General features: G+C 40.6%; 1 protein-coding gene and 2 non-coding genes across 5 annotated transcripts; all 3 read right to left on the bottom strand.

Moving 5' to 3' along the window:
- Positions 1–1,628: 1,628 nt before the first annotated feature.
- On the bottom strand, positions 1,629–4,146 carry LOC125531200 (60S ribosomal protein L30). 3 transcript variants are annotated; one of them, XM_048695608.1, is made up of 6 exons: positions 4,081–4,146; positions 3,958–4,012; positions 3,680–3,785; positions 2,258–2,359; positions 1,913–1,981; positions 1,629–1,812 (listed from the first exon to the last, which is right to left on the bottom strand). In XM_048695608.1, exons 2-6 carry the CDS (start codon positions 3,979–3,981, stop codon positions 1,772–1,774), a joined length of 342 nt encoding a protein of 113 aa, XP_048551565.1. In that variant the 5' UTR covers positions 3,982–4,012; positions 4,081–4,146; the 3' UTR covers positions 1,629–1,771. The 3 variants fall into 3 exon arrangements, with proteins under 3 accessions (XP_048551565.1, XP_048551567.1, XP_048551566.1); XM_048695610.1 differs by having other exon boundaries at positions 3,958–3,982; positions 4,033–4,138; XM_048695609.1 differs by having other exon boundaries at positions 3,958–4,014; positions 4,065–4,135.
- LOC125531201 lies at positions 2,556–2,650 on the bottom strand. The gene has a single exon (XR_007293120.1). It is a non-coding gene; the product is annotated as a small nucleolar RNA Z103 (small nucleolar RNA).
- LOC125531203 lies at positions 2,873–2,967 on the bottom strand. The gene has a single exon (XR_007293121.1). It is a non-coding gene; the product is annotated as a small nucleolar RNA Z103 (small nucleolar RNA).
- Positions 4,147–14,347: the final 10,201 nt, after the last annotated feature.

Genomic DNA, 14,347 nt, shown 5'->3' with positions numbered 1-14,347 from the left:
CATTCAAACACAGGAATTTTCATCGGAAGAGAAAGATTCCTACGGAACAAAATGCTTGCAACTAGTACTTATTTCAGTATCCCAGTTGGCCTCTACAGATCCATGGAATCTCAACTCCCCGACTAGAGAATCACCGAGAATCTTAGTGGCTTTGTTGCTACGGAAAAACAAATCCTGAGTAAAGATTCCGTTGTGAACTCCGAAGCGACCACCCAACAGCTGCTACAATAATTTTGGCTGGAATCAAAGCTCGCGCAAAATAATTGCAACAGTTGCTGCACGTACCTTATTATCATCCGACGGAACGTCACGACCTAAGCATGGCCGCACTTCGCTGCGACCCACTAACTGGTATGATGGCATCATTAATCTTTAGCCATTATATGGTAGTAGTACCAAGTTTCTCAAGATATTTTCGGCAACGATAAGTACAAATTTGATGAATAGTGTTACACATCCAAGTCTTATGTCATTGATTTTACAGAGAGATGAGTATTTTCGATTGAGTCACTTAGATGTAGTATTATCGATAGCTTCATCAAATCAAAAAAGATGTAGTATTATCAAATGTAGCTGGGTAGCGCGGCAGGTATAAGACTCTTCTTTATTTCATTGCATCTGGATGCTTGTTTTCGTTGCCTCTTGATTCCCACCCCAACGTTTCAGATAAAAATAATTGTGGATAGTGTTTCAAAAATCAAATTAAGAACGTTAATTTTATGACCATGTTAAACTGAACGTATTTATGATAATTTTAGTTGACGCGAGGATGACAAGTTTAGTAGGCATGCACGTAATTTTCTGGCAAAAATCTAACTAAGAACGGTTTTGCTATGCTTACCAACTAAACTAGCGAGAGTTGACTAATACAAATTACCACAAAAAACATTCAATTTGTCATGTTCAAATCTCGAGTGTTCAGGATCTATAGGCGTCTAAAGATTTGCAGGGCAAAAAAGCATGTGCAAGTCGAGTTGGTAAGTGGTAGGACGGGGTTGGTGGCCAGCCAAAGTTGTCGCCTCCATTGGCTGCGCCGCGATGCATCTTTTGGTTTGTTCTTCAACGAGTCAGTATGGAGCCGTGTGGAGCAGGCGGAAATTCGGAAGAGAGACGTGGAACGCATCAACGTACTCCAAAACGAACCTACTTTTCTTTTCCTTGGGATAAGACGGTGACACGAGAAAATCGGTAGTAGCATGCGTTACCGTCACTTTCTCTAAAGACGGGATGCAAGTTAACGAGGGCATGCCCCTTTCCCCCTTGGCTTTCTTTGACTCTTGCGAGATCTTAAACCATCTACGTTCTTGCCAGGGTTAAGCCCGTTCTCGTACACAAAGCCTATTTACGATCAGATTATGAAATCACTAGGCTCGTCTCCGTGTATACACATGAACTCATGTCTCATCTGATTAGATGATGAAAAGGCACGCTAAGACAGTGAAAAACTAAACTACAGATCACACTTATCCCTAAGCTAAAAGCACCCTACTCTGCACATCCTCTTTCCATCAAATTTAGAGCATGATAGCACACGCAGAAAACTACTGATCACGGAAAAACCATGCTTGCTGACCAAAACCATGCTTGCACAACGAAGAGCAATCAAACAAGACAGGAGGAACAAAACCTTTTGATCCAAAACCATAGTTCCATCAAACTTGATTGACTGATAAATGATGTGCACAAGACCAAATCAAGTCCAGCAAGAACTACACTCTAGAACACCTCAGATGACACATCAGACGAGACACTGAAAATGGCATACACAGGTTTACTGGCCAGCTGGTGTTGCGTTGATGATGTCGGAATCGCCTGAAGATTAAACACAAGGAACAGAGCATGATCAAAAACCCAGTTGCTGTATATCAAAGTATGAACCAGGTAAAAGAATGAGAAATGCGGTGGTAGATACCAGGGTCGATGATACTCAGGCAGCAGACTCGGAAGTATTTACCACACGCAGTTCCCAAATCAACATTGTCTGGAAACCAAACATTGGCGAACTTTTGAACAGTGTATTATTGAGACAATAAAAAAGTTTGACATGATTATGACTGCTTTACCATCTTATATGCACTATTTCAAACTATTGATTAGCTTACTACTGCACTTATGGCTAATACTTCCATGACAAAAGTAATAGACAGGACTGTGAGCCAAGTAGGAAGGGTTTCGCAGTGTCATGGGAAGAAGTGAACATCATCTCACAGAACTCACCACTAGACAAAAGTTGGATTAAAAAGGAATACAAACTTACTTCCATGGTAGTGGTGGACAGTGATCTTCGCCAACATAGCATAGTACTCAATCTCAGACTTGCGGAGCGGAGGGCAGTTGTTAGCAAGGATCACAAGCTTTGCTGTAAATAGGATGCAACCACATTATTTGATATCAGACTGTCAACCATCATCAAATTACAAAAGAAACAACGTGAAATTGCTGTTACGCCAAACAGAAGAAATCTCCTACTAATAAACAGTGATATATCGGGAGAATTATTAAGGCATAGAATTATCCGCAATGGCCATATGAATACAGGCATGTGCAATGGCTAGGAGGACCAGAGCATTGGCTTGGTTTCTCTGAAGAGAAATAATAGCGCTCAGCATGTTCATTGTCGATCATCTGGGGAAAGGATCATCACATCCTCCAAATCGAATGGCTCATTGAAAACAAATAGAATGCATAGCAAATCTAGCACAGAGAAAACTTACATCCATTTGCAGAATTTTGAGAATTACTATGACTCATACTCGATGGCCATATGAATAGATCCACTAGTAATCAGTTTCAAACGCCTAATGGTGCCAAACAAAGATAACAACCAACAAAACAGTAGCAAGCAATGAAGAACAAAAATCTGTACTACTGGGCAGATCAGAGTCCTGGCTTGGTTTCTCCTAAGAGAAATTATAGCGCTCAGCATGTTCATTGTCGATCATCTGGGGAAAGGATCATCATGTCCACCAAAGTAGTACGCGTACGTCGAGAAACTTGCAGATCATAGTTTAGGCTGAGCTAGTTAATTGGTTATCATCTAGGTGAAGGATCATCCTTATCTAGTTCAAACCAACATAGGCACAGCATATAAAATCTAAAGAAAAATAAATATAAAATATATCAACACAATCCACATAATAGTTGCACAACTTAAAAGCATGAGATAATTTTGGAGGTACTAACGAAATTTCAAGCACCTAATTGGAGTACAACACAAAACAGAACAGAATGCTAACAAGTAATCAAGTACTTAAAATGTTTGATAACAGGCATTACCAGTCAACTCTCTAATAAACATAAGAAATGCCCAATCACAATGCAATGTACACCACCGTCAGCTACTGGACCACAGCAGTGAGCCCATATATTATTAGAAGAGCGAGCGTGAAGCTGATCGCTATGGCATCGACTCATGCACAGCAGCAATGAGATCCACCAGTAATCAGTTTTTGCGATGCACAAGAACACATTTCAACATCTATTTATCCAAAATCAAAGCTCAGACGGTCACACCAACAGTAACTCAAGCGTTTCCTGCCTAAAACTCAGGATCTAAACACCATATTATGTATCTTCCACTAGCATATACAGTAGTACACAATTCGCACAAACTAGGAACCATAAAACACATGCAATACTGAGCGCGGTGGAAACTAGGCTAGGGAGGATGGGTTCTTACCCTTGGAGTTCCTGAGGGTCCTGAGGACGGTCTTGTAGCCGAGCGTGTACTTGCCGCTCTTCATGACAAGCTGTAGCTTGTTGTTGATGTTGTCCCCGGACTTCTTCTGCGCCATCACAACAAATACACCGGAAATCAGCAAGACAGAAAGAACAAAGCACCATGAGGAACGGGGAAAAGGAATGGCGGGATCAGGAAAGACTACGGAAGAGGATCGCGGCAGGTCGACATGAACATGGGGAGAGGATAGGGTGGAGGGCGGGGAAGGGGGGTGTTACCGTCTTCTTCGTGGAGGTCACCATGGTTGCGCCCCGAGGAGAAGTGGCGGCGTCGCGTGCGGGGGGGTCACCGTGGTTGCGCCCCGAGGAGAAGTGGCGGCGTCGCGAGGGTCAGCGGCGTCGGCTGCGGCTTCTGCTCGGGGATGTCTGCGAGGTGAAGGAGTCAGTTGCGCTAGGGTTTGGATTATAAAGGCCCGACGGGCAAGGGTTTTGCTCGGCGTGGGCTTAGTGAGCTGCGGCATGGAATTGCCCAGTGGGCTTTCGGGCCGAATTTATTAGAAGATGCATCCTCTTTTTAGCTTCTTTCAGCAAAGTTGAGGAGAATCCCTCAAAAAAAAGTTGAATGGATCGGGAGCTCCTAACCGCGCACTCAGCGCCGGTTTTGATTACTGGAGCTCGAAGGTGGTGGTACTTAGGCCGGCCCAGCAACACTTCGTTCGCTCGCCCCCAGGCAGCGTAAAAAAAATTGGAAATGTTAACGTCCACACGTGTGGGCGTTTGCATCTCGCCCACACGCGTGGATCCACGTTTGTTCGTGAACGTATGAATCTTGGCATGTTTCTAGTGCCACGTAGAACTGGTCTGGTGTGGTCGTTCAGCCGGTCGTCCACACGGCCGTTTCACCACACAGGAGGGGCTGATGTGTGGGCGTTTAGCAGTTCGCCCACACGCCATTTTGCACGCACACAAGGGTTAATGTGTGGGCATTTGGCATTTTGCGCACACGCCCTTCTTCTCTCCCACACCCAAGCTGCTAGTTGTCATGTGTTTTTGCACCGCACATGGTAACTGTCCCTAGTGTGCTTTTATAAGCAGGTGGCAACTCTCTTTTTTTACCCAAGTTTGCCATGTGTTTTGCAGGGTACACGGCAACTGCCTAGTGTGCACGTAAGCAGATGGCAACTCTCTTTTACCGAGTTGCCATATGTTTTTGCATGGTACATGGCAACTGCCCTAACGTGCATGTACATGGCAACTGCCCTAACGTGCACGTAAGCAGATGGCAACTCTTCCTTTTTACATGGCAACTGCCCTAGCATGCTTGTGAGCACATGGCAACTCTCTCAACTGCCTAGTGTTAGTATTTGGCAACTCTTAAAGTTATGAAATCATGCCAACTATATTAGATCAGACCATACATGGCAACTGTAGTTGAGCAACCATGGCAACTGCAGTTGTCCGACATGGTAACCGTAGTTCAGCGACATGGCAACTGCAATTAAACGAACATGGACGAGGGCCTGGACCATGGCAACTGCAGGCGCGCGGTGACCGTCACGCGTGGCGTGCGGGATCAGGAGGTACGAGGCCTGACATACGGGCGTGTAGGTGTTATCAACTTCGCCCACACGCACGCGTGTAAGAGGGATCGAAAGGGAAAAAAAGAAACTTGTGAGCGCTAATTGTTTTGCCCACACGTAGGTGTGTGAGCTGTTCCTCTTATACACCACACAAAATGTATGGACGGACTCCTTAACACCCACACGTGTGATACTTATCGACGTTCAAAAAAAATAACACAACAAATAGCGATCTGGTGGATTGAACTCGCGTCGCGACTAAAATGTTCGAGCACGGCTAGCCACCACGCCAACTAGGTACCTGCCACTAATTACAGGACAAAAAATTTAAGAGGAGAGTTATATCGTTTACTGGTTTAAAAAAAAGGTTATTATTTACTGTAGCGTTTTGATTCTTGAATTATTTCAAAACATTTTTGGAAAAAATGTGTAAAAAAAATTAAAGTTCACAGATTCAAAAAAAGTTCGCGTATTAAAGTAAGAAGCACAAATACAAAAAGGTTAATGTATTAAAAAAAGTTCACAAATACAAAAAGTCATTAAAAATTAAAAAGTACACTAATTTGCGAAACAGTTCATGAATTTGAAAAGGAGTTCATCGTTTTTTAAAAATGTTCACGAACTTTTTTGGAAAAAAATATCGGTGGTCGAATTTGAAAGAAAATCATGAAAAAAGTTCATAAAAATGAAAAAGTTCATCAAGTTACCAAAAAGTTCATCGATTTTGAAAAAAGTTCATCAAATTATAAAAACAGTTCATCGAGTTTGAAAAAAGTTCATCAAATTTGAAAAATAGTTCATCAACTTCGAAAAAAGTTCATCAAGTTTGAAAAAAGTTTATCAAATTTGAAAAAGTTCATCAAATATTATAAAATACGTTCATGCATTTTTGAAAACAAAAAACATAAAAAGTTTATTTCTTTTGAAAAATAGTTCATGAATTTTAAAAAATATTCACGCATTTAGTTAAAAGAAAAAATAACCAAACAAAAACTTTTTCGAGAAAAAATAAAAAGGAGAAGAAGAAAGCGTGGAGAACTGTTGCTAGAAAAAAGGAAAACGAAAGAACAAATGAAGGAAAAAAAACAGTTAGCAAACACATATGGTCGGTGTGGCCAGTTGGTTGGCCAAACCTGGCGACCATGGTTTGACTCACACCAACGCTCAGTTTTTACGTTTTAACAAAAAAAAAGTAGAACGGGCCGGCCCAGCGAGGCGGAGGGGTGTGCGCCCGTTTGCGAAACCTGAAGAAACGGGCGCAGCAGGCGCCGTTTAGGATTTGCCTCAAAGATTATTATTATTTGCCTCTTCCAGTTGTTACTAAAAAAATGCCTCTTCCAGCAAAGTTAAGAATTCTTCTAAAAAAAGCACTGTTCAAGATATCTTCCGATATTCCGATAAATCGGCCGATTTATCGCTTACCGTTGTCTGACCGATAAGATAAATCGGCCGATAAATCATATGATATGCCGATAAATCGGCCGATATGCCGATAAACTGACTGATTTACCCCTTATCATGGGTCGACCGATAAGTTCCCGATAAGCGATATCCCAAACATTGAAAAAAAGCAAAGTTAAGAATTCCCTAAAAAAAAGCAAAGTTAAGATGATCGGTCAAGGATTTGTTTTTTCCGATGACCTTATGCATCGACGTTATGTCATGGTCTCATGGATGCCATGACACCCTCTTAATGCGAAAAAAAGTGTTACCTATATAATAGTTGGTCTAATCATATGTGTATTGATAGTTGTTAAAATAATGAGGATTAAGATTGGCATTACTATTGGTCAAAGTCTACATCGTCATTGCTACTCCTTAGATAAGGCGTGCACGCATCCCCAAATGCCATGACACCCTCTTAATGCAAAAAAGTGTTACCTATATAGTAGTTGGTCTAATCATATGTGTATTGATAGTTGTTAAAATAATGAGGATTAAGATTGGCATTACTATTGGTCAAAGTCTACATCATCATTGCTACTCCTTAGATAAGGCGTGCACGCATCCCCAAATGCAGCTTTGCCCATAAATTAGGCCAATAATATTTTATTTGTAAATTAAAAAGTATACCATTAAAAAATTCTTTCGAATACAAATTCAATGGTATAATATTTATCATATATAATTCATATTTGATTGCTCTAATTTATGGTCAAAGTTGATTTTTGATGTGAGGAAGTAAGACATAAGAAGAACATACAAGGACGAATATAAATATGGACGTATAAAAAGAGGATATAGCTTACTCTATACTACAAAAACTACTTTGAAGCCCATTGGCTAGTTTCTAGTGCATGTAGATACAATAAGTATAAAAATGTGGTATCATCGAGAAATTGCCAGTTACAAAATATGTATAGATCAAACCATTAATCTATACAATAAGGTCCATTTACCCCGTTGAAAGTTCCTTGCTTGAAAGCTTCAACAGGAAACTCACTTGTGTGTGTTATGACGGGTGGGCCCATAAAAATTGTTGAGAGGGGTCAATAATGTTACAGCGGGGGCACTCGTCTTGGAAATTCAAACAAAAAGCTGAACATCATGTTTAAGTAATTCAAATGGATCCACTCTCGCCTCAGGTCCATGATTATTATTTTGGTTTTACATTTTTGTTAGGAAAAATGTTGTTTTATCCTAGGCACAAAATAAGAGTATAGAAAACTATCACCTAATTCTTGTGAGTAATGTGATTTGTGCACGTACATGCGTAAAAAAAGAGAATTGTGCATGCACGTTCATGTAACATCGACTTTGGAAAATGGACAAATGGTGTCTCCACGATATTCTAACTATAAAGTTGTTTGGATGTTGGGCATTGTAGTCGGACTAAAATTGAGCATGCCAATTTGTGGGCAAAGGAATTCACTGTCATGAACTTTTTCCACGCGGGGTCTAGGATGCCATCCGAACATACCATATATTGTTGTCGTGCATGACTCGAGTGATCTTTGCTAATTTATACCTTCAAAACAACCCCTCCAAGGTCTGCTCAATATCCGCCTAGCACTTGTCAGAACGCCTAATGACGCGTGAAAAATTGTTGTCAATATTTGCGCCTCTAAGCTCAAGCAAGCAAATGATGCGTCTATTATCGCTTGTATGAACATCAAGTCATTTTAATTTATGCTTACAAAAGGTCCCCATGCATCCAATATTTGAAAATTTTATCTCATAGGCCCTCTGTGGTATACCCAATCAACAATATATTTTTGTCAAATTTATCTCCACAAGGGCTTCAAGGGCTAGATCTCACTTGCGAATGTTTCGACGAATATCTTAGAGTTCAAGACTACCAAATTCCCCACAAAAAAGGAGTTACCAAGTAATAACATGTGACACTAACAACAACCATCTTCTCTCACATTCTGTGTAAACATGAGTAGGATCAAGATTTCAACTCATTCCTGAGTACCTATTGAGATAAAATCCAAAATTTCTTCCTGTGCATTGGGCACTAACTTCTCATGGGAAATTACTTGATTATTGGTGGCTATCCTAAGTTGCTTTGGCGAAGAAGAGGGCACTACGACGCAACTATTATGATCTTGGCTCGAGCATTGCAAAGCCGAGACACATACATGGTTGGTGAGAGTAGTAGCTTCCTTGCCATTAAGGGAAATGTGATGCTAGGGGTCGTCATGGTTAAAGTTGAGGACCAAGTGGTATAGGCCTGAGAGTTAGTTGGAGAGGCTAAAGGAGCGTATGATCCACAAGCCGATAATGCATTCGCCTTGGAGGCGGAAGGATGGTAGTAAGCATGAGTAAAATTAAGCCACAACCCAGACAATTTGTAAAAGGAGTGCTCGAAGGTAAGATTTTTGGTAGTGGCACAACCTAGGCAAGTAGAAAAAGATGGCGGATGGGGGAGCATGCGCACTCCCAGGCCACCAGATGAGACAACCGACTATAGAAGAGCTTCAAGGGAACTATCAAATGTTGACCTAGAATGTCTCACGAATAATGGCGTGTGCATTTGCCACATCTTAAAGGATGGTTGATGAGTCTAAGCGAGGTTGGCCTCACCCAAAACATAAGCTTGGAGGATGGAGGCCAAGAGAGGAATTTGAAAAGTTGTGTTGTCCTATTAGATGCGGGCGAAGAGAATGGATGCGGACTAGGAGAATTCAAAGAAGAATCTAAACCTAGATCGATGCCAAATTCATTAATCGATTTGGAAGTTTAGGCACAAGAGGACGAAGAAGGCCAAAGTGAGGTGAAGGTGGCACTTAACTTGATCCAACCACCCATTTTTTGTAGGGTTGATCCAACAAACCTTTTTTGCAGGGTTGATCCAACCACTCTAAAGTAAGACAGGGTTTGAAGGGAAAAAACGGGGTGGGGCGAAGGAGGAGGAGGATGGACAAGGCACAGGAAGAACAGAAAAATAATGCTTTTGCTATCCTTTAGGCACCTGAAAATTTATTTAGTTTCAGGCAATTATTGTTTCTATGACTGGAACAATCCGCGTATAGCCTTAGATACTAGAGCATCCCACTTAAAAGTAGTAGGCCAAAGCTAGTCCAGGTACAAATGCTATATATGACTAATTAACCAAGGCATGTGAATGTGGGTGTGTATGTGCCTGATTGTATGTGTCATGACCCGAAAGTTCGGGAAATGCAAGTGACAGTCGTTGTGTTCTTATGAGTTCAACCAACTCATAAGCACACAAGACATAAGTAGCAAATATCATATCATCAGGGTACAAAGGATACTTTTAGTTCCATGATATTTCTTACAGAGTAGCTTACACCATCAAATAACCAGGGACAAACCATTCGACTAGTGAGGCCTGCTACATGCACAGAAGGCACTCCTTCAAATTATTCTCTTACTTCATTCAAGGGTTAAACAAAGACTCTTCATCTAACACCATGGCCTAGGTGTTGATTTATTCTTCATGTTCCTTTGACTCCTCACAATGCCCACTTCCCACACACACTACGCATCTCAAAGAGGAGAGAAAATAATAGTGAGTATGTTGGTACATACTCAGAAGAATATAATAGGTTACAAATTAATCACAATAAGGTAGAGACAATGTAGCCTCCTGTTACCTCACAGGAGCAAAAGAAATTAGCCATCTAATGCAAGCCTATCAAATAATCTCCGTGGAGGTATATTATCAACCATCGTAATCTCCACCAATGGTAATACCTATCTTTGAGAATCATGATGTTGAGTCCCTGCTTGTCTAAGGCATTTTCCATCTCACGTTAATATCGACAAAACTAGTCGTGTACCATTCTTTTAGGTATTGACCACTCTGGGCTTGATATACCATACATACCATGATCACGACGGTGTACGTTTTTTAATTATTCAACGTTAACTTTTGATCAATCCATCAATTTTTTGAACCGAAGACCGTAGAACAATTGCTCTACGGTATTTTCATTTATGAATCAATATTTACAAATAAAGTACAAAGAAAAAGGCACTCAACCAACACCAGTTCTAGGGAAATTCATAACAAACAATAAATCTAAATCAAACAGATGTGTCTGAATCGAGAGCTCGAAGACTTCCCTGTGCTTGGATTTTAGCTCTTAAAAGCACTAGCTGGAGGTCATTCCTTAGCATGGCTCACCAAGAAATAATAGATGGAGTGATTCCTTTGAATATCCAAGAATTTCTTTGCATCCAGATGTGCCAGCACCCCATGATGATAATATTCATGGCAAAATGATGTGGGAGGAGGTCAGCCATGAGTAGCATTTCGTGAGTGACATTGATGTCTCTTCTTCTTCGAGTACAGATTGAATCATGGCATTCCAAAGCAAAATGGCAGTCCCAGAACAGATGCATGATTGTTTCCTCATAGTTTGTGTTACAGAGAACACATTGATAGCTGGGTAAAAAAATTATCCGTAGAAGCAAATTAATGGCATCTACTCTGTCATAGGTCATCAACCAAACAAATATCTTATATCTGAGCATTGTTGCACTTTTCCTAATCTTCCCATATAATGGTAATGCAGGCAATTGATTTTGAAGATGTTGATATAGTTTAATGGAATATAATCCTGTTTCTTGCCAAGGATAGTACCATTTGTCCACAGTATTGGTCACCATTACATTTTGCACATAGTCCACTAGAAGTTGGATTGCTGATAAGCTTGGACTGATAGTGGGGTGTGCAAATGTTCAGACACATCCACATTTGCAACAAGATACTTGAGAGTTAGTTGCTCATTCCAACTAAACGAAAATAACTCAGGGGATTTGTCCTTGAGAACCCCAGTAGCCCAATTATCTTGCGAGAGTAAGATTATATCATCAGATACCATTTCTAACAGTGCCAATTGTTTGAATTTAGGAATCAGCGTAGCAATATTCTTCCACCAGAAAGAACTACCACGAGGAGCATTTGTGGCCACTTTATCTGGATAATATGTCTCCCAGATGAGTTTTACCCAAGGGATATCCTGTTGGTTGAAGAATTTATGCAAGTGCTTCATGAGAAGGCATTTGTTGTGTGTAGCAATATCAAGCACTCCTAATCCCCCTTTATTTTTCGGCTGACAGATTTTGTCACAACCAATAAGTGCAGTTCTTCTATCTTCCATCCCATATTTTCTCCAGAAAAATGCCTGAGGTACTTCTTGATTGTACCAATTCATCAATCTATCAAATTCATCAACTTTTATTGTCATGGATATGGGACACGGGTGGCCTCACGAGGGTCGAACATGGCCCAAACATGGGGGTGGCCCAGCAGGATGGCTTTGGACCATTCGAATAAAGACCCAGATTAATATCCGGCTTGTAATAAAGGTGAGACTAGTTTGCACCCTAATAGGACTCTACATGTAAGCCAGCCCCTTCAACTTATATAAGGAGGGGCAAGGTGCTGCAAGACGGCAGAGAGAAGAGGCTCTAAAATCTCTATGGCTAGACACATCTAGAGGAGAGTCGGCTCAACAACGGCGACTCCCTCATGAGCATACGGAATAAGACCTAGCCACAAACAACACATAGGGCTATTACCGGATGATGTTTCCCGGGGCCCAAAGCTATCTAAATCTTATCGTGCGCTAACCCACCTCGATGATCTCCACGCATACTATTCCCAATAATCATCTGCGAATGATCCCATTGATAAACAACATCGACAGTTATCGTGGTAGTACCAATTGATAATTAATCACCTATTATTATCATGTGGCATAAATACTAGAGATACCGTTCAATAATATTGACTAAAATATCTCAAGATTTTAGTTTAGAAAGAAGAATGCCATACAAAGTCTTGCCTTGATGTTGTTCCTCCTTGGTTAAATCTGTGCCCCAACCTAAGCATGTTGCAAAATCACATCAGCCTATTATTTCATGCATCTTGCAGATGACAACAATATTAAACAGAGAAATGAATAGCTATATGTAATACTATTTGGATGTAACAAGTCATGCCATAGTACTTGACTATGTTGGAGTGAGATGTGCATAGCTAGCTTTAACCCTGGTACCATTCATAGCTATTAATTTTAGGCGTGCAACCACTGGCATGCATGCTAGCTAGCCATGAAAAACATTTCTTTTCACAAGAGATGTACACATGCAGGGATGTGACACCCTGATAGTTAAGCTAAAGTAAACCCTTACTAATGATGCCAGGTCATCATAATTAAAATTTTGCTAAACCTCACTTGTTTCAAACTGAGTTCAAATTCAAATTCACATAACAAGTCAAATTATAATTTCATAAAATAGTGAATTAAAAATGTTCAAAAGGTTGTAAATATTCACTAACTAACTAACAAACATCAAATAACATTTTGGGAACGTTTATATGGCTCTAAGATAATTAAAACAGGAACAGACAACATTTAAATTAACCATTTAAAAGTAAATGAATATTTATCCTTTTCAAAATGACTTGAAACATTGTGTGCAGCTCAATTATATGACCGAATATTTATGTACCAAGTTTCATGTTCATCGAGATTCATTTGCTACTTAAACTAAAGTCAAAAGGAGGAGAAATAAAGAAAAAAGAAAGTTTTAAAAAGAATAACAAACCAAAAAAACCTGCCTCCCCCAGGCCTTAGGCCATAATGGGCCGAGGCAGCCCAGCCGCCCCCACCAGTTATCTAACTGATAACCCACAAGTATAGGGGATCACAACAGTTTTTGAGGGTAGAGTATTCAACCCAAATTTATAGATTAGACACAAGGGGAGCCAAAGAATATTTGTAGGTATTAGCAGCTGAGTTGTCAATTCAACCACACCTGAAGATTTAAATATCTGCAGCAAAGTGATCAGTAGCACAGTAATCTGATAGTTTTGATAGCAGTGGTAACGGCAGTAGTGATGGTAACAGTGGTAGCAATAGTTTTGTAGCAAGTGTAACAGTAACAGTAGCAGTAGGAACTTAGCAAGAACAATATGTGGAAAATTCGTAGGCATTGGATCGGTAGATTCGTTGGATGATATTCATCATATAACAGTAATAACCTAGGGCGATACAAAACTAGCTCCAGTTCATAAATATAATGTAGGCATGTATTCTGTAAATAGTCATACGTGCTTATGGAAAGAACTTGTGTGACATCTTTTGTCCAACCCTCCCATGGCAGTGGGGTCCATAAGGAAACTGCGGGATATTAAGGCCTCCTTTTAATAGAGAACCATGACAAAGCATTAACACATAGTGAATACGTGAACTCCTCAAACTACGGTCATCATCAAAAAGTATCCCAATTATTGTCACATTGGGGTTTATGGATCATAACACGTAATAGGTGAATATGACTTGCAAGATCGGATCTAGAACATAGATATAATGGTGAAAGCATAAACGGTTCAGATCTGAAATCATGGCACCCGGGCCCAAAGTGACAAGCATTAAGCATGGCAAAGTCATAACAACATCAATCTGAGAACATAGTGGATACTAGGGATCAAGCCCTAACAAAACTAACTCGATTACATGATGAATCTCAACTCCTCACCGACCAGCGAGCCTACGAAGGAATTACTCACTCCCGGTGGGGAGCATCATGGGATTGGTGATGAAGGAGGGTTGGTGATGACGAAGGTCGAAGATCCCCCTCTCCGGAGCCCTGAACGGACTCTAGAT

Source organism: Triticum urartu, unplaced genomic scaffold (genome assembly GCF_003073215.2).
Source record: "Triticum urartu cultivar G1812 unplaced genomic scaffold, Tu2.1 TuUngrouped_contig_6876, whole genome shotgun sequence".
NCBI classification, from domain to species: domain Eukaryota; kingdom Viridiplantae; phylum Streptophyta; class Magnoliopsida; order Poales; family Poaceae; genus Triticum; species Triticum urartu.
The sequence above is the reverse complement of the archived record's forward strand: the minus strand, read 5'-3'. Positions and strand labels throughout refer to the sequence as shown.